Genomic DNA, 24,104 nt, shown 5'->3' with positions numbered 1-24,104 from the left:
CGCGATGGGAATCAGCGGCTATGGCAGGCAGCAGAGGAGGAGGCACTCACAGGGTCCCCGTGGGCTGTACGTCTCGTAGCTGGAGCAGGACACGGGCGACAGGCCGCTGCTGTTGGCCAGCCCGTTGAGCAGCGGCGGCGGCGGAGACAGCGAGCCAACCGACATCTGCGATGAAGGCGACGAAATCCACGCGCCGGCGTCATCCTGGCGCACGCGTTTCGAGGGCGCCGGGCCCCCATCGCCTGCCGCCCCGCCGACGCAGGGGCTCGGCAGCCGGGGTTCGACCTGCAGGAGACAAGGCGTACAGAAGTGCACAGAGAAGGTGCGGAGGACGCACCTTCACCACGCTGGGCAGGTTTGGCGACAGGGCCGGCGGCGATCCGGCGGCCAGGCCCCCGGCTCCTCCCTGGGCGGCCTGCAGCAGCATGGGCTTCATGGAGGCCACCTCGTCCGAGGATGGGGCGGCCGCCGCCGACCGGCGCCCCAGCGGCTGCAGCTGCAGCTCAGACAGCATCCGATGGCCGCCCAAGGGCGCCGGCGACGCACCGAGACGCTGCTGATGCTGCCCGGGACACCATTCGAGGGCTGCTGGGAACAAGGGAAAACACCTGCCATCAGAGACCGTAGATACTCCTTTATACGCAATGCGAAACGGTACATGTAAACAGCCCCATCGGGAAGCAAGATGCCCAGCGGTGCTAGCTTAGAAGCAAACCCTTTGTATATTTTCGACAAAGATGACCACCAACATCTTCCAGCTGGATGCAAAAATGTCGTCGAAATATATATACTCGCGCCAGGCTATTTCTGACCGCTCAACAAAGACGCTGGACATGTTAATCGCGGACCACACCGCATGCGCTAATTATGACGACCATAGTACCTCACGAGGATGCTCCGAGATCAACTTTCCCGACATCTGTGATCGGTGACATGCGTTAACAGTGAAAGAAAAAGGGTGAAAAGAAATGCCTGTACTAGTATAAAGAAATATTAGCTTCACACCACTGACGCGAGCGCCACACGAAAGAAGGAAATGTGGAAGAAAAAAAAAAAAAAGCCACTGCTGGCGCCGCAAGAAAGAACTGGGGTAGAGTACCACCGTTTAGTTACGGCGTGTTCCAATCAGCGAGCCGGAGCAAGTTCCGTTCTTTCGCGAAACCGGACAGCGTGTTTCGGGGCGGTTTGAATTCAAATCCAGGCATATAACAAACGCACGACGAATACGCTTTGTTTCTACTCCGCACCGCCGAATGGAATGCACCATAACGGCGCATATGGAGAACAGAAATGGAGCAATGCGAAGAGTGGTCCATGTTTCAACTTTGTTCTCCATATGCGACCGTGATGACCACTCAGCTCAACAGCCCTTAGCGAAGCGAGGCTGCAAGTTCTGCTATGAATGAGGCAAGCCCAGAGTGCCCGGAAACTCCGCGAGAATGTGACCACGAGTATCGAACTGCGTGAAAAAACGCAAGGCAAAAACGACGTGGCCAATGGGCATGGTAATGGCCGATGAGTGTCAGTCTGATAGACAACGGGGCCCGCCTAATATCGCTAGCATGCAAAATGGCAAAAAGGAAACGTAGCGATAAAATCAAGAAAACCGAGAAAAGTAAGCAGTACGCAAAGCGAAATTTACTAAGAAGCCGAATCGCACAGCGATTCCGGCCTTTCTATTACAATCATAAGGATAACGTTTGCTGCCTCTGAACGCAGTAGGTCACTCGCAGAGCCACACACAATGCAAAACGAGCGAAAGATAGGCCGCGGCTCCCCGCCACGTGTCATACCGCAGCCCTAAACCAGGCTGCCTGGCTCGCCATGTACAGAGCCGCGCGCTTGTCGCGTCCGCTCACGCTAAGGTTGCTGCACTCACAGCGGCACAATTGTTTGCGAACTTCGAATTTGGAACGTCTAAATACGATTACCGCCGCAGTTGACAGGAGGCGCGTTCTCTCACCAAACACGTAGCTAGCCGAATAACATGGGTCTGATGTGATAAGATCATTATTCATCACCCCTTTCACCACTCCATGACCTACTTTACTACACTCCTATACAGACAATTACGAATTACTTTCACGGCCGCTGTACGTCGCCCCATTCTTTTTCCTTTTTAATACTGTAGATCAGGTCTAACACACGTGCCCCTGATAAAAGTACCCGCAACATCCATCCAGTGCAGATTTTTTCGTCATTGTAGTAAGAGCGTGTAATTAAAGTGGCAGCAGCCGATGTGACAGACGCGAAGCAGAGATCAGGATGACGTCAAGCGAACGGTATTTTCCAATTACAGCCCACGCACGGGATGGAATCGCATTTCGCAAGCCACGAAAAGCCACGGGCTGCGACGTGTCAAGCGGACGGGACTTCATCGCGACTGGTAGCATAAATCAAAGGGTCAACGCTAAACACGAGGGAACGGGTATAATAAAGAGGGCCAACGTCTAGCCATGCACACGTGTACACTGAGATACCGCAGACTTAATTTCATCCCCACCCCCCCCAAAAAAAAAAAAAAATGAAAACTGTCAGACCAACATCGTGCCGTGACAGTTAATTTTTATACATAGCTCAAAAATATATATATATATTTTTTTTTTAGTTAGAAGCGTGCACTCTTCGTCATAACACTTTTAAGTTTCGATCTGTATAACGATGCGCTTCGACATGTTGTTAGCAGTGAGCGAGTCGCATAGCGGCGCGCCTGTCACGTACTCTCTGGCTCGCAAGTGTGCTTAGAGGCGTGGCTAGCGCTGCCTCCGGCGACTTAGTTTCACATTCGCTCAAGTGCTGCCACGAACTCCTTCGCGCTGCAACGGTGACCTGAATTGCATTTTCGAAAGAAAAAAAAAAAAAAAACTAACTGATATGGATAGCCCTTCTATGTCCCTAAGACCTCTCAAATAAAAAACCCGACAGTGATGCAATTAACTGCACGCTGGTCCTGTCTCCATCATGTCGCGATGCCGCAATGTGAAGCCAGTCATTGCACCCCACATATCGTATGCTCCATGGGCTCAAAAGGCGTGTTCAGTCCAGATTGCGCAGTATTATTTGCGGCGAGGACTATATATATATATATATATATATATATATATATATATATATATATATATATATATATATATATATATATATATATATATATATATATATATATATATATATATATATATATATATCCCTTGAACATTGCTGATCCTTGTCTCTTCCGTGCACCTGCATGTGAGATGTGGCGAGGTTTCGATTCGAAGTTCCCACCTGCTTTTACCAAAAGCTACCTAAACGGCCCAGAGAAAGACACTTCGACAGCTGCTCGAGGATGTTGCAAAACGGCATCGATATGGCCCGCGGTACCACGTACTTAAATTAAGCCAGTCTACTTCCCCCACCAATCTATGATGTGCATAACGAAGGCATCCCTTTCGGAATTCTACACGATACATAGCCTTAGGTCGTAAGGAAGAGAAAAACGAGCTGCGGCATTCGATCCAGCTGGCTAGCACTAGACGTCGCGAAAAGGCACGTGCACGCATGCAAAATGAGTGATGAGTGAATGTCTTTTTTTTTTTTTTTGCATCCAGCACACACGAATTAGGCACGCTTAATAAATGCTATGTCAGACTCAGAACGAGTCAGACGACCTGTCGCCAGCACACTTCGTAAACAGAGCGAGCAATCCTGCATATTTTTTTTTTCCTTCCTAATGTCACGTCGCTGCTTCTTTGCGCTGAGAAATGGTTCCTCAATGTCTAACGCGCGTTATAAGGTCTTCAGCTGCGCAGATCGTTTCAGAGATAAAGAATAGCAGGTTAGATAACAAATGGAATAAGCCAGAGCTCGAAGCAAAGCAGTTATATGCAGCGTTGGGAAGCAGGCTTCCCAAAAGCGACTTCAGAAGCTTACCAGTAATATCGAACTATATAAGCGAAACAGTCCGCAATTACGGTACCCACTGTAAAACGACATTCCCAACGTCTCAGAAGGCGCACTATTCCCTCTAATGGAAAACGGCATAACTCATTACACTCTCCCTCTATGTCCTCTCATATCTCTGATTCGGGCAAACCCGTGGTCACGTTGAATGGACGCCCGCCTCGTTCATACCGTACCTCCGACATGTATGATGGTGGTTGCTCGCTTCATCTTGACGAAAAGAAGGCAGCGCGCCAGATGCCACAAGCGGACGACGCATGTCAAGACCTAACTGCCCTTTCTGGGGCCCTACCCATATTGCAGGCGTCTAGGCACGGCGCTCCTTTGCGTTTATCCATATTACCGCAGCTGGTGCCCTGTCTTCGAAAGACCACTCTCCCAAAGCCGCTACTACCCTTCCGATGCTCTTCGAGGTGAAGCCGAGGGCTGATTTGCCGCGCGGCCAGGCACAGTGCATGCCCCATAGTTGGCGCGAGCGCCAGGCGGCCAAGCCGAGGTCAGCCATCATCATCCGGTGGCGCGCGCGGGGGTGAAGTCCGCAGCAGCGCGGGCCAGCAAACAGCGCGCCCGCGCGCCGCGCAGAGTGCAGTAGCCGCAGCGACCGACCTTCAACCCGGGTTGGAGCTCCGCTGCGCAGGGCCATCGATCGGAGCTCCAAACGCGAGAAAAAAAAAAGATCAGAAAAAGGCGGGAGACGAGAGTACAAAAGAGAAGCAGAAAAAGCTCAGAGCTTGACCTTGGCCGCGCGCGCACTCTCGCGCGCTCGGTTCTCTGTGGAGAGCCGGGCGAGCTGCGCGCGCCAGCAGCGCCGCCTGGAGATAAAACGCATGACTGCGGTGGGCGTCAAGAAACGCCGCCGAAGTGGGAGCACACCCACGGCTCGGAGCCGCCGCCCCGCGTCCGAGCCCAACACTTGCGAGCTTCTGGATGTAAAAAGACGATCGACAGTGGCAAAGAAATGGGCATCGCAATCAAAGGGCTTGCAAGGTCCTCTCGGAGCGGTCTCGTAGTAATGTCTTCGCTGTTACACCCTTTGTCTTTGTGGCGAAAAACTAATCCTAGCGGAGCGAGAGAAACGATAGCCGCAGCGCAGTAGATCCAATTGCATCGCGACGGAGTGCGCCGCCACAAGAGGATGCTAACGGTCGTCCTACAACACGCTCTCTCTAGAAACGCCACAAATGGCCGCGCAGCAACAGATTAAGCTTTTTCGTGAGAATTACGAAATGCTGGCTGCTTAAGTCACGTTATGTAAGCGTATTCAGAGAATGACGTTAACGGGCCTCTTCTCAGACTGTGCAGCTTAGCGACCAAGGACAAACATTTTCCGAGGACGCGCCTGGTCGCAGGTAAAAGGCCTTGCTTACTGGCTAAAAGAAAATTAGGAAAATGGGAGAGAAGAAAGTTAATTCTAGGAACAAATAGTGATTACCGCGATAGGAATGCAGCGTCGAGAAAATGTAGTCAGTGCTCTGGACACCTGTGATCGCACCCACTAACATGAGTGAGGAAAAATTATTCTCCAGACTTGGAACGGACGCGGCCTGCCGCAAGCCTGACACATAAGCCGCAGGTGTAAAAGTGTGGACAGTAGTAATAACATAGTGTGTTCTGAAGCTTTTAAGAGTGAGGATCGGCAGAATCAAGATATCCAAGGACACAAAACCAGCACTGAAAGTGACACACAAAATGCGCCCACGGGGATTTGGAATTCGCCACATCCCAGCAACTGCAAGTAGCAAACGTGGACTGGCGAACTCAACGGGAAGCGAAAAAGACGTCGGTCTCTGCCCGATGCAGGTCAGCGGGTCATCGGCGATAGGCGATCATTTCCTTCAGCGCACCGACGCTGCGCTTGCGTCGCTACCCCGTTACGTTGGCGGCGTCAGGGTCAACGTCGGTCTACACGTACATTTGTTGCGGTCCAAGGACGTCGTCGGACACTATCGGTGTGCTTTCCGTATTAGGCTGCCTCCAGAAAAAGAAATAATAAAAGGAAAATGAGACAGAACGAAAGTGCGACCGGAAAAAGCGGTGACAAGAAAAGCAACACACGAAGAAGAGAAGCGACAGCCTTCACGCGTGGAAGAGGGAAATGCATAGAATAGGCCGGGGCAGCAGAGGGCGATACCTCAATGGCCGTCGCTCGGCTTTTGTTGCCAAATAACTCTCGCTTGCAAACGAGAACGACGAAAGGGAAACGCGGGCGTGCGCCAAGCTGCGACCGGTCGCGAGGACGACGAGGCAGCCAATGTAGACTCGCTCGGCCGTCCCGTCATCTGTGGAGCTCCAGGGGCGCATTTCCGGCACCGGAAGTGGACCGATCCTCTCGCTCTAGCACAGCGGCGGCTGCGGGACCTTGAAAAGACGTCTGACACAATGGCCGTGGCCCCCTAAGCTAGCACGTCAACCCTGCCCCCCCCCCCCCCCCCTCCTCTCTCTCTCTCTCTCTCTCTTACGTACACGTTCAACATTTCTGATATGTACACACGCTGCGTAACTGTTGCGGCTTGTCATTGTGATGGAGAGACCGCGCCGTGTTCCTTCATCGCAGACTGTCTGTCGCGCAACATTAAATACATGCAGAAAGCAGCGGTAGGTGAGGTAGTAATCTGGGGAAGTTGATGCGTCCGAAACTGAGGCACAAATTCCCCAAGCTCCGAGGCGAATTATTCACCCAACAGTACCAACCAACTAGCTGTCCCATCGAATCTGTACAGAGGGGTCAGCTGTACGTGGGCCACACTGGTCCATCCATCTTGTGCGAAGGAAAGAACCGCATTCGGCCTCCTTCAGCGACAGGCCAGCTGTTGACAATTCGATCTGTCTTAGATTCGTCGCATGCTGTGCACAGCTTGAGCAGTCACTTTCTTGAGGGTAATCTTCAAGGAGCATCGCAATGTGCAATAAGGAACCGCGATTCAACAGAGATAAGCTGAAAGAGTGAAACAGTGGGTACGAACAGAAATTCCGTCCCTTGCCTACGACTAATCTGACTCAATCTCCCACTGTGGCAGGTGCCATGTGTAGAAGAAACGATGCAATCAGTCAAGGCATGCACGCGAGCGCAGACAATAAGGAGCAGAATACTGACAGGTTCTGCGTCTTGTTCGGCCGGCATGACGGCGATCGACACAGCATGGAGCCGCAATAATATACCGAGATACCCAACCCGACAATAGGCTCGCTTAGTAGGTACATTCGCGACCTGAGGAGAATAGCGGTCCCAAATGTACAACGTAAAGCACGACATTTTACCGTTGCTCTACAGTCAAACGTTCACTACCGCGTTCGACTAAATAAGTTGACACATTTGTTTTTCTTTATTCAACGGATCGACCCGCGAGAAGGAGTTTTAATAAGCCAATTTAGTACCTAATGAGGTCAGCTGATTTCGAAGGTCTGGACCCCATCCAACACATGTCTGTACTCTGTGTATAACCTAAATAATGAACTCACAGTACTTTCTTATCCAGCTAACATTGCGTATTTCTGTGCCAGACAAGTCCAGCGCGGACGAAGTAGTTCGCTCAAACAAACGGATTGGCAGTTTCAGGTGTCCAGATAAAAGTTTCAAACTGCGCTTCGGATTCTGAGAACCTACACAAAATGTCAATAGGACATAGAGGTGTGCGCCACCCACCACCTCAGCGTCTCATTAAGCGCGCATTGTAAAGATCGCGTATTGGCATCACGTCGCTATGGACAGACATTTGTCCCACGTGATCTGTTATGAATAGCAAGGCCCGTAACATGTTTCGAGCGAAAAGAAAAAAAGTTATAGTTTTGCTGATTTTTCAATTTTTCACCGCTTCCACAGAGCGTTTGCAACTTTTGTGATAGGTTCACTGTGAGACCCTATGCAATCCGAGGTATTTTTCAGCTAGTTCTCATGGCACGTGATCGCACTTCCAATCGTACAGTCAGCCCCCGTGCGCACGGGTCATGATTTGGAAACATGCTGCCGTGACTCTCAAAAGAAACGGCTCGGATTGTCTCCTCACAGCGGGAGTTCCTTCATGTTGTCGTACAATCCTGAAGCCAATACCAGGCTTGCCATAAAGGCAAGCGACTGTCGCCCTCATTCCACGCCTGGCGTTGGCTCGAATGTCCGCGGCTTTCCCTGCGGTATCCGACACCATTCAGGAGTTTAGTATGCATAGCGTTTTGTATTTTTGTTTTTCTGGGTCCTACTCTGCTTAGGGAATGAAAAAAAAAGAAAAGCTTATTTACAACAAAGGAGGTCGATATTTGCAGAATAAACTGAAACGCTGACTAGCACGTTCGCTGAAATCGGAGTGTCGGCTAACGTACCGATACCACAGAGGGTCCTGAATCGTAACAGCGACGAGCATACGAGCAAAGTCATCACATGGGCCATCATTTCGCGACCGGGCCATCATTCCTCGCTGTAGGCGACGCCGGGAAAAACACTCGTGGGCCGCAGGCGACAGTTTGGAGCGTTGAACTATGGGTCGTTTTTAAATGGAACAGCTAGGCTGTAAAATTTATGACGACGTTCGAAACCGTTGCGGGGCTTGCTTGCACGGTTGTAACACGCTACACGCACGAGCCTTTGCGCTCCGTTTAATGTCCGGCAGTTTATTTGCCTTTCCTCCGGTTTCTCCGATGGAGCCGTGTCGCATCCGGAGTGTGCCGATCATGGCTTTCGTATACCGACGTTGGAGCAGCTGTAAAACGTGTGACGATCTGGCATTATCGCCAGCCGAGCAGAGAAAATGAGAGAGAGGGCAGAGTGTGACGAAAAATAAGTAACAGGTGTGCCCGCTATAGCAACGACCTCCACGCACGCTAAAGTTAGATAAGAGATTTCACCTCCGCTATCAGCGACTGTGCTCACGTATTCGCGGTCGTTCTTTTGGATCACCCTTAGCAGCATGCATCACGCAATTAGAGGTCTAAATATGACATCCCAAATCACTAAATCATTCAAATACTTCCCACAAGAACAAGCCTGTTTTTTTCTTTTTTTTTTTTTCTTCCAGGCTGGCCACAGCTGACGCCGCAAAAGTTATTTCAAACGCTTCAAACAGCGGCCCATTAGTTCTTTAAGCAGCCAAACTTAACCGAAGCAACGCAAGTCGTCCCGAGGACAGGTTGATGCTCAAACAAAACACTGCGCAGAGATAACGCAAAAATCCGCGCAAATCGATATATAGAATACAAGAATGAGCTTTGCGTACACCAGGCACACTAGACGCGAGATGTCTCTCAGAATTTCGGCTCAGAGTAACAATGAGCCTCCGTTACAATTCAGGTCCAATAGGCGACATTACAGTATACGTTGGTTTCCGCAGTCTGGACGAACTAGAGGTACTGTATAAGTGGAAACGGACCAGCATACCTGAACGATAAGAGCATCTCGGACGGGGTCCTATCCAGAACGCTCCATCATTCATTTCATACCGGTAATGACCAGCGCTGCGACGGCCTCTCAGCACTGGGTTCGATAAATACGAAGCTTTCGATCGTTAGTTACCGTCCGTCAGCGCAGTCCCCGCTACTGACCGCACCGGTCAAGAATACGCATACACGCGCGAGGAGCTGAGCCGCACACGCGCTCGGTCTGTTTACCCCTGCATGTCTGAAGCTGTTACTCTCCAGACGCTGGCTGCGTGTGTGTTTCCAAAGCAGTGCTTCCCTGGCTTCCCCCCTAACCACCCGTGACGTTGAAAGATGCTCAGAAAGTGAGCGAACCCGTTTGCTTCCCATGGAAACAAACGGTAGCTTGTGCTCACTGCGTTACGCCGCATGGTTGACTCCCCTCGCGCGCCGATCGGGATTTTTTTTTTTTTTTTTACTTCGCTGCTAGTCAAGCGCGTACTTGCAACGCCCGCCGCCCTCCTCCAAAACTCGGAAGCGGAGTTGCTATGTATGACCCTTGTAGCACACGTACGAAAGACGCTACGGAATACTATATTATGCCAGGACCACAATGAGCCCCCGTTATTCTCTCCCGGTCGTAAAGACATGTCTGCAAGATTACACGAAGTGCTCGTTAATGATGACGACGCCGCGCATACCACTCGACGAGCCGCTTTCGTTGAGACATCTCTCCCGCCTACTTGGGCGCAATGTGCCGTTACGTAGTGCGTCCTCTGCTCTCCCCAATCGACAGCAGGTGGCGGTTCGAAGTGAGCGGCGATTCGCTCCGCTCGGGGACCCGGACTTGCCACACGTGATGCATCGCCACTTTCACTGCGTGCAGGTAGGTCCTATCCGCGGATGGTGGTGGGTTTCGCAACGCGCCTGCCGGCGGCACGCAAGGCCGCGCTGCTACGTCGCCGCTTTCTTCGGCCGGCGCAAAGCGACGTTCGGCAGGTGGGCGTACGCCGCCGCCGCCGACCGATACAGCGCACGTCTACCCCTTCGCTTTTTTCCTCCGTCGAGACGGGAAGCGTGTTTGCCAACGGTGCGCGCATTAGCATGGGAGCGCGTACGGCGCTCTCGTGACACCCGGCGAAAGCGTTTTCTTCCGACATTGGGGCAACATCTCGCTTTTTTTTTTTTTTTTGCGCCTACTTGAACCGCCGGGACCGCCAGAACGCTTACGTGCGCATGCGCACGAGTCACGACCAGCCAGGCCAGGTTCCCACCCTTTCCCGGTCGTGACGAACGGTCACGCGTGTTCCCGAGGAGGACACCCAGTGCGGAGGTGGTGCCTCACCTGCGCGCCTGTCCGATCGGCGATGCGCGGACGAAAGAAATGAGGAAGAACAACGCTCTCCTTAATTCTGACACCACACCTGATGGACACTTTCGGACAATACCAAGACCTGGAAGTGAGGAGGGTTTTAGTTTCTCTGGAGAAGCAGATAAAGAAAAGAAAAAAAGCACCCGAACAGCTCTGCAGCGAGAGAAGGTCGCCAGACTCGTGCAATACAAAGTGGAAGTAGTCTGCAGGCTCAAGAACATTCAGTTCAGGCAAAGTAACAAGCTTCTCAGAAAGGTCGTCGAGACCGACATTCTGTCCCCAACAGTCCTTAGCTCTCCAGACCCTCGCCTTTCAAGACACTACCCAAGACAAAATGTAAGGACGTTTCACAGAAAACGCTAAAATGCGCGGGGCAACAACAGAGACTGAAGCCTTCAGAATGCTGCCAGCTCCGTCCACTTTGGGCACAGTTCCGAAACCAATCGGAGTTCAGAATAAGAGAAGAGGAGGAGGTCGAGACAAGACAGAAAAAGAAGACTCGGGAGCGCGAAGGGTCCGCCGGAGCTGCCTTCCCCTCTTGCGAACACGAGTGTGCCGCGGTTCCACAAGCTGCTGCTGCCGGCAGACGCGCGTGCGGCAGGCCGGCAATCTTGCAAGTCGGCGCCCGGGGCCCTGGGAAAAAGGCAGCGCTCTGGAAGCCAGCGACACGGTGCCGCGGCCCGATAAGCAGAAGAGTGCAGCTGCCGCGCAACCAGCAGGCCTGCAGGATGCGCTCCAAGAAAAGAAACCCGCGGCTGCTGCCGCGCCGAACGCTGGCCGAGTTTTCCAGTCCGCTTTGTGCACCCCAACCTCCGCCCCCCTCCGTGCGCACTTTTTTTCTTCTCCTCCCTGCCGTGCCATGGAGCCAGTGCGCGCTCCCCGTTCCAGGAGCGCGGGGCGGGCCCTCCTTCTGGGGTCCTTTTCACGCCGTCTCGCCCTTGCCCTTGAAGAAGGGCCACGCACTGCTGCCGCCGGGACGCAATGCACACACAAGCGCCGTCTGTTCTCCTCAGCGGAGCCCTGCCACCGCGGCTTTGTTGATTGGCGCTCCGGAAGCCGCACCCGGCGGCGGAGCAGGCTCCCCCAGCCCTGTTTGCCGAGATGCTTTTGCTTTCCTCCGAGAGCGACCCTTTCACGCGGCTTCCGGTTCTAGTCGCTGGGTCACCAGTGCCGGCAGAGAATGAATGCTGCTTTCCTTCCGACCCCCGTCGCTCCTTCCTTCCCTGCACACACAGACCAAAGGAATCGGGATGGCCGAGTTCCTCGGCCCAGCGCCGCTATGGACATCCTTCCTCCTCCGGCGCCCCCCTCCGTAGAGATGGCGGTCCGGGGCATTCTCAGAGGAATCTGGAAGGTCAGAGAGACGCGGACGTGTGCACTCGGTCACAGTGGCGACAGAAAGAGACCGCTTCCGCAACTGCGTTACCGCTTCATTTTGAGATCCAGGCCGGAGGGGCTGAAGTATCTTTGATCAGCTGCCACCGGACACGGGCAGTTCCGCTCCCGCAAGACCCGGTTACAACCATTGGCTATGCAGCGACTGAACTTCCAACATGCGCGCAAGGAGAAAGTGACTCTCTGACTGCACATGAGCGATTACCGCATTACGTACATCTTTTTTCGGAGTCTTTGTGAACGACCGCTAGCTACCTCAGCCAGTAGGAAAGGAACGGTCTCAGCTGTTCCCTGCAGTTGCTGCATCATTGTTTGTGCAACACAGACCATCAACATGGCTCAAAACTAAACAGCACCTCTTTACTCCATCAGAGATCCTGCGTGACGGCGAGACGACAACAAATGGCAAAATCTGATCGGCTACGTGGTGCAGGACGATGCTAACGAGCCTAGCTGGGCTACGAAACTACGTGACGAGTAGCAGTGTCCTTCACAAGGACAGTTTCCTTCCTCGCAACGTAGAAATGTCTTACCGAAGTACTTCTTTCTAGCCCTTCAAACAAACAAACAAACAAACAAACAAACAAACAAAAAATGCATGGACGTAAAGAAAAACACGGGACCTGCGTACCTAGGAGGAGGAACAAAGGGGGACACGCAGAGCTACCAGCTGCTGCTGCTGCTGTCTGCGCAAGGGATTTAAAAACTCCCGGGCGGTATCAATCGGCCTCAGGTGAGAGAGGGGAATGGACTGCGAATAGCCTGTCTTCCAATGCGCTTTTTTTTTTTTCCCTCGGTCCACGCGCACGCCAGCCCACGAAGCACTTCTCCACATCATCTTCCTGGCGAAAAGAGGGAAAGCCGTCACAACAGCTGCTGCTAGAATCGGGAGTGCCACCCCAAGTCCGTGGATCAGCTCGGGAGCAACAACGCGACGCTTTATTATTGTGCGTGCCCTGCTTCCATTCAGGGACGACAAGGGGGAATAAATACAAAAAACGAGCGCACGAAACGGAGAGGGCTGCGGTAGAATGCTCGCACAAAGAACGAGAAAAGTATAACGCTATTGCTGCTCCCGTCGTGGCTCCTCTTACAGGTGCTGCCCCCCCCCCCCCCCTCCTTCTTTAGCTCTGACGGGCAGCGGCAACGGGGCCAAGTCCCGGACGCGACAAAAGCGGTGATCGAAAAGAACGGGACAACAACACGTTGGCACGCGGGTCGCAAGGCCCCACGGAGCATACCCATGAAAGTAAAAAACCGGATGGGGTGCTCCCGGCAGCGCAGTTAAAGGGCTGCTGCGGCATAAGGGTAGCGGATTTGTGGTACACAGAGAGCGCCCAGATAACGGGTCACGGGTTACACCTTTCCGCGCAGAGAATGCGACGGGAAGTCGGAGCGCTCCGCTCCGTACGGGGTCGCCGAGCACACTCCCCTTAACGTTTTCAAGAGGTCGGGTCGGGTAAAAAAGGGTTCACCGGATGCGAGTTCGCGCTCCCCGGACGGCCGCGACGCGGACATTTGTTGTCGCGGAACTGGTAGTCCTAAGACGAGAACCAAGATAAACCCCTGAAAAAAAAAAAAAAAAAAAAAAAAAAAAAAAAAAAAAAAAAAAAAAAAAACGCTTCTTTCCCTTTTACATGTTTCTCTTCCCGGCGTGTACAATTTCTGTGCCTACGCGTGTCGATAATGAGATAAAAGAAACGCGCATGGTGTACTCACGTTGTTCGAGTTGTACTTCACCATCATCGGCTTCGTTTCGACCGCGGCAGCTGTTGCGCCGCTCACACACTGGGGTGACACAGAACGCTAGCGGAATGAAGCAGCGCTACACAACTTCGGCGAACCTTGACAGGCCAAGCTCAGCAGAACTTTAACCCCATCAGCGTATCGTACAGTTAAGGTGCATGCTGCTCTCTTAGTTTAACTAATCCCTTTGTGTCTCTATTGCCTCACCCCTACTCACTAACGTACAATCGTCAGCCACCACATTATGTGAATGACCACTCGATAAAGCACCGCTTTAACAAGCCGTGAAAAAGGGACAGGGTGAGTGACTCGGGATCCGTAGTTATCCTTGATTCCCATGTGAACCTCCCGTCTCAAAGGAGTTGCTATAACTAGACTATGTCATGTGGGCTCGCGACGTTATGCAACCCACCGACCAATCATCGCAAGTCTGCCCGAGGAGTGCTCGTCATTTTTCGCTCACAACGCTGACACCGAATTTCTATAGTATGCTGTCGCGCTTTTGCGGCGCTACAGGTCGCACGTGCCAGCTCTTGCGCTGGCACGCAGCTGAGTGCGCGGCTGCTCTTCGCGTGAGTAACCCTGATCGAAGCACGGAGAAGCGGAAACTGTTGCCCTCCAGAGTGCCGCTCGCTACTAACACACCGCACCCATGTCCCTTTTTTTTTCCCCAATCAGTCTAAGAATAACGCCTCTCTCCGCGTGCGCCCGGCCCGCAACTTGCCAGCGATGTTATACTGTAACGGGTGAAAGAAATAGAACGCAGGCGAGGCGGTGGGAGTGGTTAAGAGCGAGCGAAGCACTGCGGTTCGTCCACCACGGCAGCTGGCCGCAGCACGCAGGAAGCATGGGAGACGAAGCAGCTGTTCCCATGACGAATAACTACGCTGCACGAGACAGGAAAATGGGCAGCGCACGCCAGACGCAAGTGGAGCTGATTCGCCGCGCAAGAACGCATGCAAGCGCCGCGGAGTCATGGTCAAGCAGAGCCAACGAAGTCTGCGCACCGAAGAAAGCCAGGAAGCCAGCCGCGGGGACGTTTTTCCCCGCAAAGTTGGTGGACTGAAAGGACGGTTCACCGCCGCTTCACGAGTCAAATTTGGTGGTTAGAATGAACGGTGGGAAATTTTACCAGCGGAAACCACGCGAATCCCCACCATTTGGACGCTGAGTAAACCTCTCTCTCTCCGCCATTTTTCTTTTTCAAAAACGAAGCATCTGCGCTTTGAACGAAGAAGCCAAATTATGACCTCTAAAGCGAAACAGTGCGCGTGGAGCCTCTCTGCATGTGCGAACGTAGGATAAATCAAATATTTGCAAGAGAAATGGCCTGCTTTCCGCTTGTCCTGTCCAGGTCCTCGCGGAACGCACATATAAGAGTAGAGAGTTATAAAGGCTAACACCAAGGTGGGGGTTGGTAGGGTTGCTAAGGATGAGGTGCAAATAATGATTGATGACCCAGACAGGAACAGCAGAAAGGTAGGCTTGAAAATCAATACGCAGAAGACTAAGGCAATGTTCAACAGCCTCGGGAAGGAACAGCAGTTCACAATAGGTAGCCAAGCACTGGAAGTGGTAGTTGAATATGTCTACTTAGGACAGGTAGTAACCGCCGATCGGGACCATGAAAGGGAAATTACTAACGGAATAAGATTAGGATGGAGCACATTTGGAAAGTATTGGCAGATTATGACTAGCAGCTTACCGGTATCGCTCAAGAGGAAAGTATACAACAGTTGCATCTTACCTGTATACACTTATGGGGCTGAAACGTGAAAATGGTTCTATTTAAGTTGAGAACAACGCAGAGGGCTATGGAACGAAAAATGATAGGTGTAACGTTAAGAGCTAGGAAGCGCGCAAAGTAGGTCAGAAAAATAACTCGGGTTAATGATATTCTACAGAAAATCGAGAAGAAATGGGAATGAACCGGGCATATAGTGCGTAGAGATGACAACTGATGGTCGCCTAGGGTAACAAATTGTATTCCAAGGAAAGGAAAGCGTAGCAGGGGGCGGCAAAACGTTAGGTGGGCGGATGAGGTTAAGATCGCAGGGGTCAAGTGGATGAAGATGGACAATACCGGGTTAATTGGAGCAATATGGGAGAGGCCTCCGACCTGCAGTGGGTACACTCTAAAATATGTGTGTGAAATTACAGGCATTCTTAAAGAAAAGTTGTGCCCCGTACAGAGAATATCTGTTCTACTTCATCTACCGAAATACGTTGACGAAAAAAACTTATTTTCTGTTTTTCAGCCAAAAACTTGATTGGAAGGCAAACAATTCGATATATGTTTGTCGTCTGTTCTTTTTCTACCGCAAAGCGGTTTTAACTTGAATAGTAGGTAAATGTTGAATAGAATGAGAAACGGTATGACAACCCCGTATGCGCTGTCATTCAAGAGAAGGTAACTAGTGGCGCCACACTGAGGTCCGTTTTTGGTTGACCCCTGCTACAGAGGCATCTGGTATGCATTTTTCCACTTGCCTTTTTTCGGTGGCTAGCCAACGGCTACTGCGCGGCCAACTTTATGGGTGCAATCGAGTATTGGCTGCGCCGAGAGATATCCGTGAGATGAGTAATTAGACTTAAAAATGGTGTACATTGAAGAAATTGGCGCTTAAGGCAATTTTGTTGTTGTTACAGGTAGAAAAACATGCTAAATGAAAGACGATTAAAAGAGAGGTATTTCCATCATTACTTTTAATTGCAACAGAAAAAAAAACAGAAAATGCCGTATAACAGAAAATGTTTGTAAATTTACAAAAATTTTCTATCAGGTGTAAAGAGAAAAAACTAAAATCACAGAAAAATTCAAAACAGACAAACAGCTGCCAGAAAATTTCTGTATTCTTCAACAAAATGTTTTACAGTGTATAGTTCGACCGATGATAATGATGATGATGGGCAGTGCACACCACGTTCGACACACTATCGGTACCTCCGCATTTGCTGACAGCACACGACCTACAAGCCGTGGTAAGAGCCGTCGAAGCCACTCTAAATTTGTAAAAAAGAAAAAAGTGCATCCTCGCCGACGAAGCGAAAAAAATATATATGTCCGTTTCTAAGTTTGGATCGCCGGTCGCCGCAGTTTGTCAGCAAAAGCGCCAGTGCCGTAACTCACTCACGCGCGGGGCTGCATGCGGGGACGGCATGCAGAGAAAGCAAGGCAACAGAAACAAAAGGAAACTGGGTGGAAGAAAGCGGCCGTAAATCAAGCGCCTTCTGCCGACAACAAGACAGCCGGCAGACTTCGGTCGCACCGCACCGTTAGGAGAGAGAGGACGAATACAGCTAGCGCACGCTAAAACATCGCCTCACCGGGTAACACGATCCAGTGAGACTTGCACACGCTGAAAGTTGTGCAAAACGTGGCACCGGCAGCATTGCGAGGAAGCGCCTGCGTGAGGCGGGTCAAACAGAGGGCCGTATTCTCTACTACAAGGATGTACAATTCACTCTGGCAGGATATCAGCATGGCGGCAGCATCAGGCGGAACATAAATCAAAACGGAGATATGGTCTCGCTGTTGATGCTAACCATCGAATGGCTGCGGCACGCAACCAATGCCGTGGTCATCAGTGAGAGCCAGTCACTTCCCACGGGGTTTGAATGCCGCGGCTTCGCCCCCAATAACGGTGATAAGTGCCGTAAGGCCAAACGGATCCTTATAGCATATTGCCTCGGAGCAGGAATGGAACAACGGTGCCCTGGTGAGCAAGATTCGCAAGAGAAACAGAGGAGAGCGACTATTCATGGCGGCCATCGTGTCTGATAAACAGTTGTTTGTTTGACACCTACTCCTTGACGCTCTATATTATAGCACCATTCTTATCCCGATACACCAACTAGATCGTCTTTTACAGCGCCGACAAAGTCACTCCCACGCGAAATCCGCCTACATGGCCATACAAGGCTTACGCATTAATAATGATGGCTGGGGCCAATTGGCCAAAGAAAGAGCCTGCAAACGATTCGGTGACGAAATCGCCGAGCTCGGCACAGGGTGCTCCTTCATGAAAGCGCACCGAGCCAGTTCTAAAATCGCTACCCAAATACACCCGACTGTACCACCAACGCGAGTGTAATAAGGTGCCGTCGCGTAAACGCACATTCCGTCCTCACACCTTCACTCGTTGCATCAGTGTGACGGCACATCCAAAGCGATACCACGCGCCCGCGACACGAGCTCGCGGTCAACCCTCCCGATGACGAGTCTCGTCGCCGGGAGAGCATGTCCGTTCGCGCAACGAAGTTGCACCGGCCGTCATCGACAGAAAAGGACGCGTGGGCCGCAAGGTCCGCACCACTGCGCTTGTGCAACCGGCAGAGCGCGTGCTGCTCGCCAACGCGGAACCCATCGCGTTCATTTCTCGTCCGGAAAAAGACGAGTGCCCGACCAGTTACCATTGCGATACAGCCGCGGTACACAGAAACACACTCGAGAGGTTGCGCACGTATGTGTACGTGCATTTGTGCCCCGACGTTTGCTACGCCCTCCGAGTGAAAGCGAAACAGGGCGGTGTCGCAACGCCTGTCCCACACTCGCATTCCGTCTCCTCCTTCGCGCCCTTACCTTCACCCGACCCGACGGGCCGCCGTCGATGGGCAGGAACGTTGGAAAAGAGGCGACGCCTTGTTGCTTAAAACGGCGACGCGACCAAAGTGGTGCAGTCGGCGGCGCAGCAGTATATATATATATATATATATATATATATATATATATATATATATATATATATATATATATATATATATATATATATATATATATATATATATATATATATATATATAAATGGATAAGGTGCCGTCGCGTATCACTACCTTCATAAAAAACCCAAACAAGCAAATATATTCGCGGTACCTTGCTCTTCTTGCCGGCAGTTGGATTCCAAACATTCCAGCACATCGCGGCTCTCTCGAAGAGTCGCCAAGTGTTCACTAATAGCAGCTCATACTGAGTGCGATAGTACGTCCTCCGAAACTGTGCGAGGCAAAACCGGGGAATGAAATGTGAATGCCGTTGTCGTCTGGTGATCAGAATCACCGCTTGCTGCGGTCGCGCACACTATTGTACACTGGGTCCAAACATGAGCTCACCTTCTAAGCCGGTGTATGGCCACGCTTGCGGCTCGTACGCATTCCACTGAGCCTGAGAGTCCATCTTCGCGTCCACCTCGAGCCCTATGGGGCCACTAAGTGAGGACGCGAGCAAGGACCAGAGTGCGAGCATCAGGTGCTTCATTGTTAGGGCACGCAGGCAACGCAAGGGACACCTGGCAACACGCGATGAAAGGAGCAGGTACGGACAAGCTTCGACGGAGCGCAATGACCAGCCCTACCAGCGTGTCAAATCGTCCGTACTGGGTAGAATCCAGGAGTGGCAAGGCGTAAGCGGAGACATAGTCACAGAAACCAGGCGGGTCGCTGACCACGTGCACACTAACCCCCCGCACAGCAGGTGACCGTCCTTAGCTGTGACTACAAGAGACTTGCAACAAAAAAGCGGTAGCGACGAGATTATCCGTCACCTTACCAAAACTGGCCAGTCGGGAAACCTATTTTGCGGTACTGCGTCCCCTTCCGCGACCGGCGGAGCAGAGAGGAAATTTGAGGCACGTTCCCCGGAAGACGGGATAATCACCTCGCGTGTCAGACAAGCGGCTCAGACTAAGCGCCGCCAGGACGGCCTTTCCTCTAAGCGCCCCATCCTTTCACCGCCCGAAGCAACAAGCACACAGGCGCGTACAAGGTCAGCATCTCAGAGCGCCACGACAAGGCAGGACGCTGCGAAAGCCGGCAATGAAGCGAGTGCGTGGGCTGGACTGTAACCGCGTCTTCAGATCGGCGGCCTGCAGCGAACCGGGAATCCCCCATCCCTGCAGGCAAAGGGTCTGCAAACATGTTTCCCGTGCACGCTCACATTCCTCCACGTCGGTCTCATATTTTCGCTCCCGGCTCGGAACGCTTTTTTTTTTTTTTCTTCGCTCAGAGCGTCGTGCCATGGTCGTGCCGAAAATCGACTGACCAAACCGCGGCTGCTCAGCGCCGATCGCCCGCCCTTGAGATCAGGAGCGAGGAAGACGAAGCAGGCAGCGCGCGCGCGCACGCCGGGAGAGCCGAGCGGGAGAGAGGGGACATCGCGCGGAAAGTGCTGGGAGAGAGATCCGCAGCAGCACTCGGCGCAGAAAGAAAAAGAGACGCTCGCTCGAGCCAGCGCTACAAACTAACCTTAGCGAACGACGATGAAAAAGAGAGAGAAAAAGAAATACGGGCGAACGCGCAACGGAGTCAAGGGCGATGCCGGCCGCGCGAGAGCGCTCGCTGCTCGTTACCCTGGCGCAACGCTTTCTCGCTGCTGCCCAGGCAACCTGCGCGGCAGCGGCGGAGGGCATTTCCTGCGCTTCAGTCCTCCCGTTGCTCCAGTGCGCCAGTACTCGCTAGCCGAAACTTTCAGCGGAAGAACGCGCAGCCGCGTCACTGAACTTCAGCCAAAAAGTCCTGGAGGCTTTTTCCACATGCCACGGTTTTTCATGTGCAAGATGCAGACATATCAAAGCAGCACCGTACACACAATATACCTTGGTTTTTCCACCGCAAGGAGAAGAACGGAAAAAAAAAAAAGCTTTGTGTGGTCAACCAGCCTAAGCGAAGCTGTCCCGTTGACGACGTTCCCTTTTTTGCTTCTCGCCACGAGGAAACCTAACTCCGGCCTTACCTGAGAGCTGAGATTCGTCCTGGCTGTTGCAAAGGGCTTGCAGACACGCAAAACTTCACGGGGCGTCATATGACATAACCGCGAGGAGCCGACTGACTGAAATTGGTGTGGGCAATTAAAAAGAAATAAAAATAACGTTGCCCAGCCCGCACCGCCAAAAGCACGACGGGCTTAGACCGATATAAAATAAAAGATTAATTGACAAAAAAAAAAAAAAAAAGAAAATTTCGAACTGCGGAAAAAAAAAGGAAAATCGAGAGGGGAGTGTACACATCAAAGCTGTTAACAGACGGGGGGGGGGGGGGGGGGGGGGGGGGGGGGGGGGGCTGCTCAGCGGAATTATTTTAGAGCAAGAATAATTATTCGACTAACAATCCTCTCCTCTGAAAACTGTCAAAGAACTAAATAAAAAAAAACATTACTATTTGTACGAAAAGGCTGGAAGTGTTTGAAGACAGAGATCAAAATTCATTTTAATTTTCTTTGTACATCTTTACACTTTTTTTTTTTTTGAAATCTAGTTTACCTTGCCATTTGTAAACTTACTATATCTTGATAATTTGACCTTTGACTGTTCTAGAAATATGGACTGTGAGAGATGATGACACACTCCAGATAGTTCAGATTCCCTGGGTGGTTTGTGTCGACAACATTTCGTATGAATATAGCTTCGCGCTGTGGCCTCGATGTACCCAGGTATTTTCGGCCGTTTGCGAGGCGAAATAAATATACGTACCTAAGATAACGTACAGCCTTTTTCAAAAGTGTAGAGCCCGGGGTGTCTGCTTTTGAGTCCTGTAGCGGCGCTGATGTAGCGTTACTGGAGCTTCTTCCCATTGGAGAGGGTAGGACAAAACATCTTACTAACGAGAGATTCGGAACACTGGAACTGTATTACAAGCCGAACGAAGTGGCTTAGAAGCAGACCACCTGGCCTCTACACTTTTGGTAAAGACTGTACATTTCACCATCCTCACTGGCGCCGAGCTTCAATCGCTTTCCGAAATAATCCGGAGAGAAGAGTCAACTCTTCGATCCGACGATGTCATCCAAATGAGGTGTGCCGGAAGCATCTCTAACCATGCTAAGGACAGGCACACAGTTTGATTGTTCCAAAAGTGACGGCACCACGCACTCTTGGAGTTCCAGCTAAACACGCAACTTCCAGCTAAACACGCATCAAGCGAGAGTGCTCACCACGCAGCCAATTGGCCCGAAACTACCAGTGTAACTCGAGAACCTGATCCACATCACTTAGAGCGACCTGAATTCGCATTCGCCGCCGCAAAGTTAGAAAAACTGCTCCGGATCCACCAGTGAATTCGCCACATAAGTCGGTGCTATGAAGCCGTACAAGAGTAAAAGAATAGCGAGGTGTTGGTACCATGTGGCAGTCACCGTTATCGGATCCGTCGCTAAGGTGCTGGATTTCGGCCACCGCAGGTGGTGGTGGAAACGTTTATTGGTTAATTGGAGGGGAAGCAGCTCGCGAGACGCCCTGCCGCTATGCAACTTCCGGTCTAGATAACCTGCGAGCGAAATTTGTTTTTCTAGTGCGGTCTCAGCGACGAAGCTGCCCATGCTCCCTCCGTCACGACCCATGCATCAAAAAGATCAATGAAAACTTGGTGGTAGTAGTAGTGGGACAAGATGGACGCGGTGGCGTGTCTGGTTTTTTACTCGCGCCGCTAAATGTAGTTCTGCGCTGTGTACCTTACCGAAGAGGGATCTGTCGTCATCGCTTTTATCGCCCTTCGTGCTGTGTAGTCTTTAAAACGGAGTTATACGTCCCTGATAACGCAGACGACCGCACGATGAAACGGCGGGAACCGAGGAACAGCGACGACATGACGCTTTATCGCAGTCGTTCAGGCCTACCAGAGACAGGCGACGGCCGTCGCAACGCCTCGAGCGGTGACCGCTTTTACATGGCTTTGCGTCGAGTTCCACTTAACCAGTACCCGGCAGCCCTACGACAGACAAGCCTGCTATGCATGCGAGTAATTGTACGAGAAAAATTGATAATCCTCCTCTCTCCGCTAAGACTGAGGAAGCTCCACGACACGGGTGCTACATCTGGAGGTGCAACTGACCTTCTTTGCATCACAGGACGTTTACTGGATATCTCGAAGCTTTCCCTTACTTTGTCCATTCGTCTTGTGGAAAATGCGGCTAGGCAAAAACGAAGTGAAGCCACCATCACGCCATTACACAAACGTACATTCTGCGCAAATGCGGGTCCTGGACAGAGACGAAAATGGCGAAGGCGTCTCGCAGCCAACAGTGCGCGTCACTTTCTTTTGCGCTGTTTCACCGGTGACGTCAGAGACAGCAGCATGGAGGCCGCCGTGTAACCGACCCACTTACGAAGCCTTCCTCCTTGCGTGCGGCCCCATTTTCCCGAGCCGCTCGCGCTGACCCATTGTCGGGGAAAGGGCGCACCGCAGCAGGAAGCCGGCGGCCTCGCTCCGCCGTCTCCCACCGCTCCTCCGTAATGGCCGCAGTGTTACGGTAACGACGGCCGGCGCGGGGCTATTTCGCCTCCAGCAGTGCGCCATTCGGAACGGCCGCCGTTTGGTCGAGATCATATTCCAACGCCATGGTCGAGATACACAAGAGCCAAATGTGGAGAGCATCGCACGGCCTGGCCGCGAAACGAGGATCTGGCTAGCAACCGACATAAGAGATTATCAACAACCACAAACTGCTTCTGGTGACGCGGCCGATCTTGTCCGAAGCGAGGAGTAATTACGGCCACCGCCAAATCGCCTAAACGCGAACAGTAGCGTGGAAAGAAACGCCCAGACAAGGACAGGACGATGCGGAATGAAGACATCAATCGGGCGAAGAAGTGATTCTTGGTGGAGTGTAGTGATTAGGGTTCTCGATGACGAACGCACGATTAGCGCGTATCAGGGGATGAATAATTAATTCAGCGGTCTAAACACCGGCACCCACTTCATTGTTTCATCGGCAGAGCAACGAATAACTGTACCGTTCCCCAAAACAACTTGGCGCCTATTCGCGCTAACGTTGAGAGACAACGGCAGCTCGCAACGATGAATGCACTACTGCAAACTAGACCGAGTGAGGTCAGATCTGGCGAAGGTACGCGATATTATTTAGCCTGTCATCACGTGGGATCGAGATCGCAAACGTGCACGTTCCGTCTACTGGCGCTGCATGTATGAAAAGGCGATCGGCTCCAGCACCGTTCAAAGATGAACAGCGCACCACGACACGTGGATGTAGCAGGCAATGAAACCGGTTGCAAGCGGCGGATCATTTCGAGACGATGCACCAGCCGCGCGCACAGAGGTTTCGAAAGAAACTCGGTACAAATGGACAGCGGCCTGGTTGATGTGGGCGCGCGTGCGCTTTCTGATGACCGCTCCAAACCATTACGAGACGCGCTGCTGTTTGACGTGCCTGCAGTCTGACGTCCCTGCAGTCTGACCATACAGGGAATATGCGAAATCCGACCTCGCTTGCAAGCAAGCCAGTATTAACTGCCGTGGTTAATAAAACTGATCGTGACTCGAGGGAACTTAAGCGACCGAGATGAAAGCACACCATGGG

The 24,104-nt window shown here is 52.0% G+C and overlaps 1 protein-coding gene across 3 annotated transcripts in view; it reads right to left on the bottom strand.

Moving 5' to 3' along the window:
• The window catches only part of LOC146198047 (ecdysone receptor-like), a 159,884-nt gene that overhangs the window by 68,225 nt on the left and 67,555 nt on the right, over positions 1-24,104 (bottom strand). For all 3 annotated transcript variants that reach the window (XM_084593366.1, XM_084593365.1, XM_084593367.1), the window contains 2 exons: positions 338-585; positions 51-285 (listed from right to left, as the gene is read on the bottom strand). In XM_084593366.1, coding sequence (XP_084449492.1) covers positions 51-285; positions 338-585 — 483 coding nt within the window. The remainder of the gene's footprint in view (positions 1-50; positions 286-337; positions 586-24,104) is intronic.

This window comes from Amblyomma maculatum, chromosome 2 (assembly GCF_055883805.1).
Source record: "Amblyomma maculatum isolate TAMU_Amacu chromosome 2, ASM5588380v1, whole genome shotgun sequence".
Taxonomy (NCBI): domain Eukaryota; kingdom Metazoa; phylum Arthropoda; class Arachnida; order Ixodida; family Ixodidae; genus Amblyomma; species Amblyomma maculatum.
The sequence above is the reverse complement of the archived record's forward strand: the minus strand, read 5'-3'. Positions and strand labels throughout refer to the sequence as shown.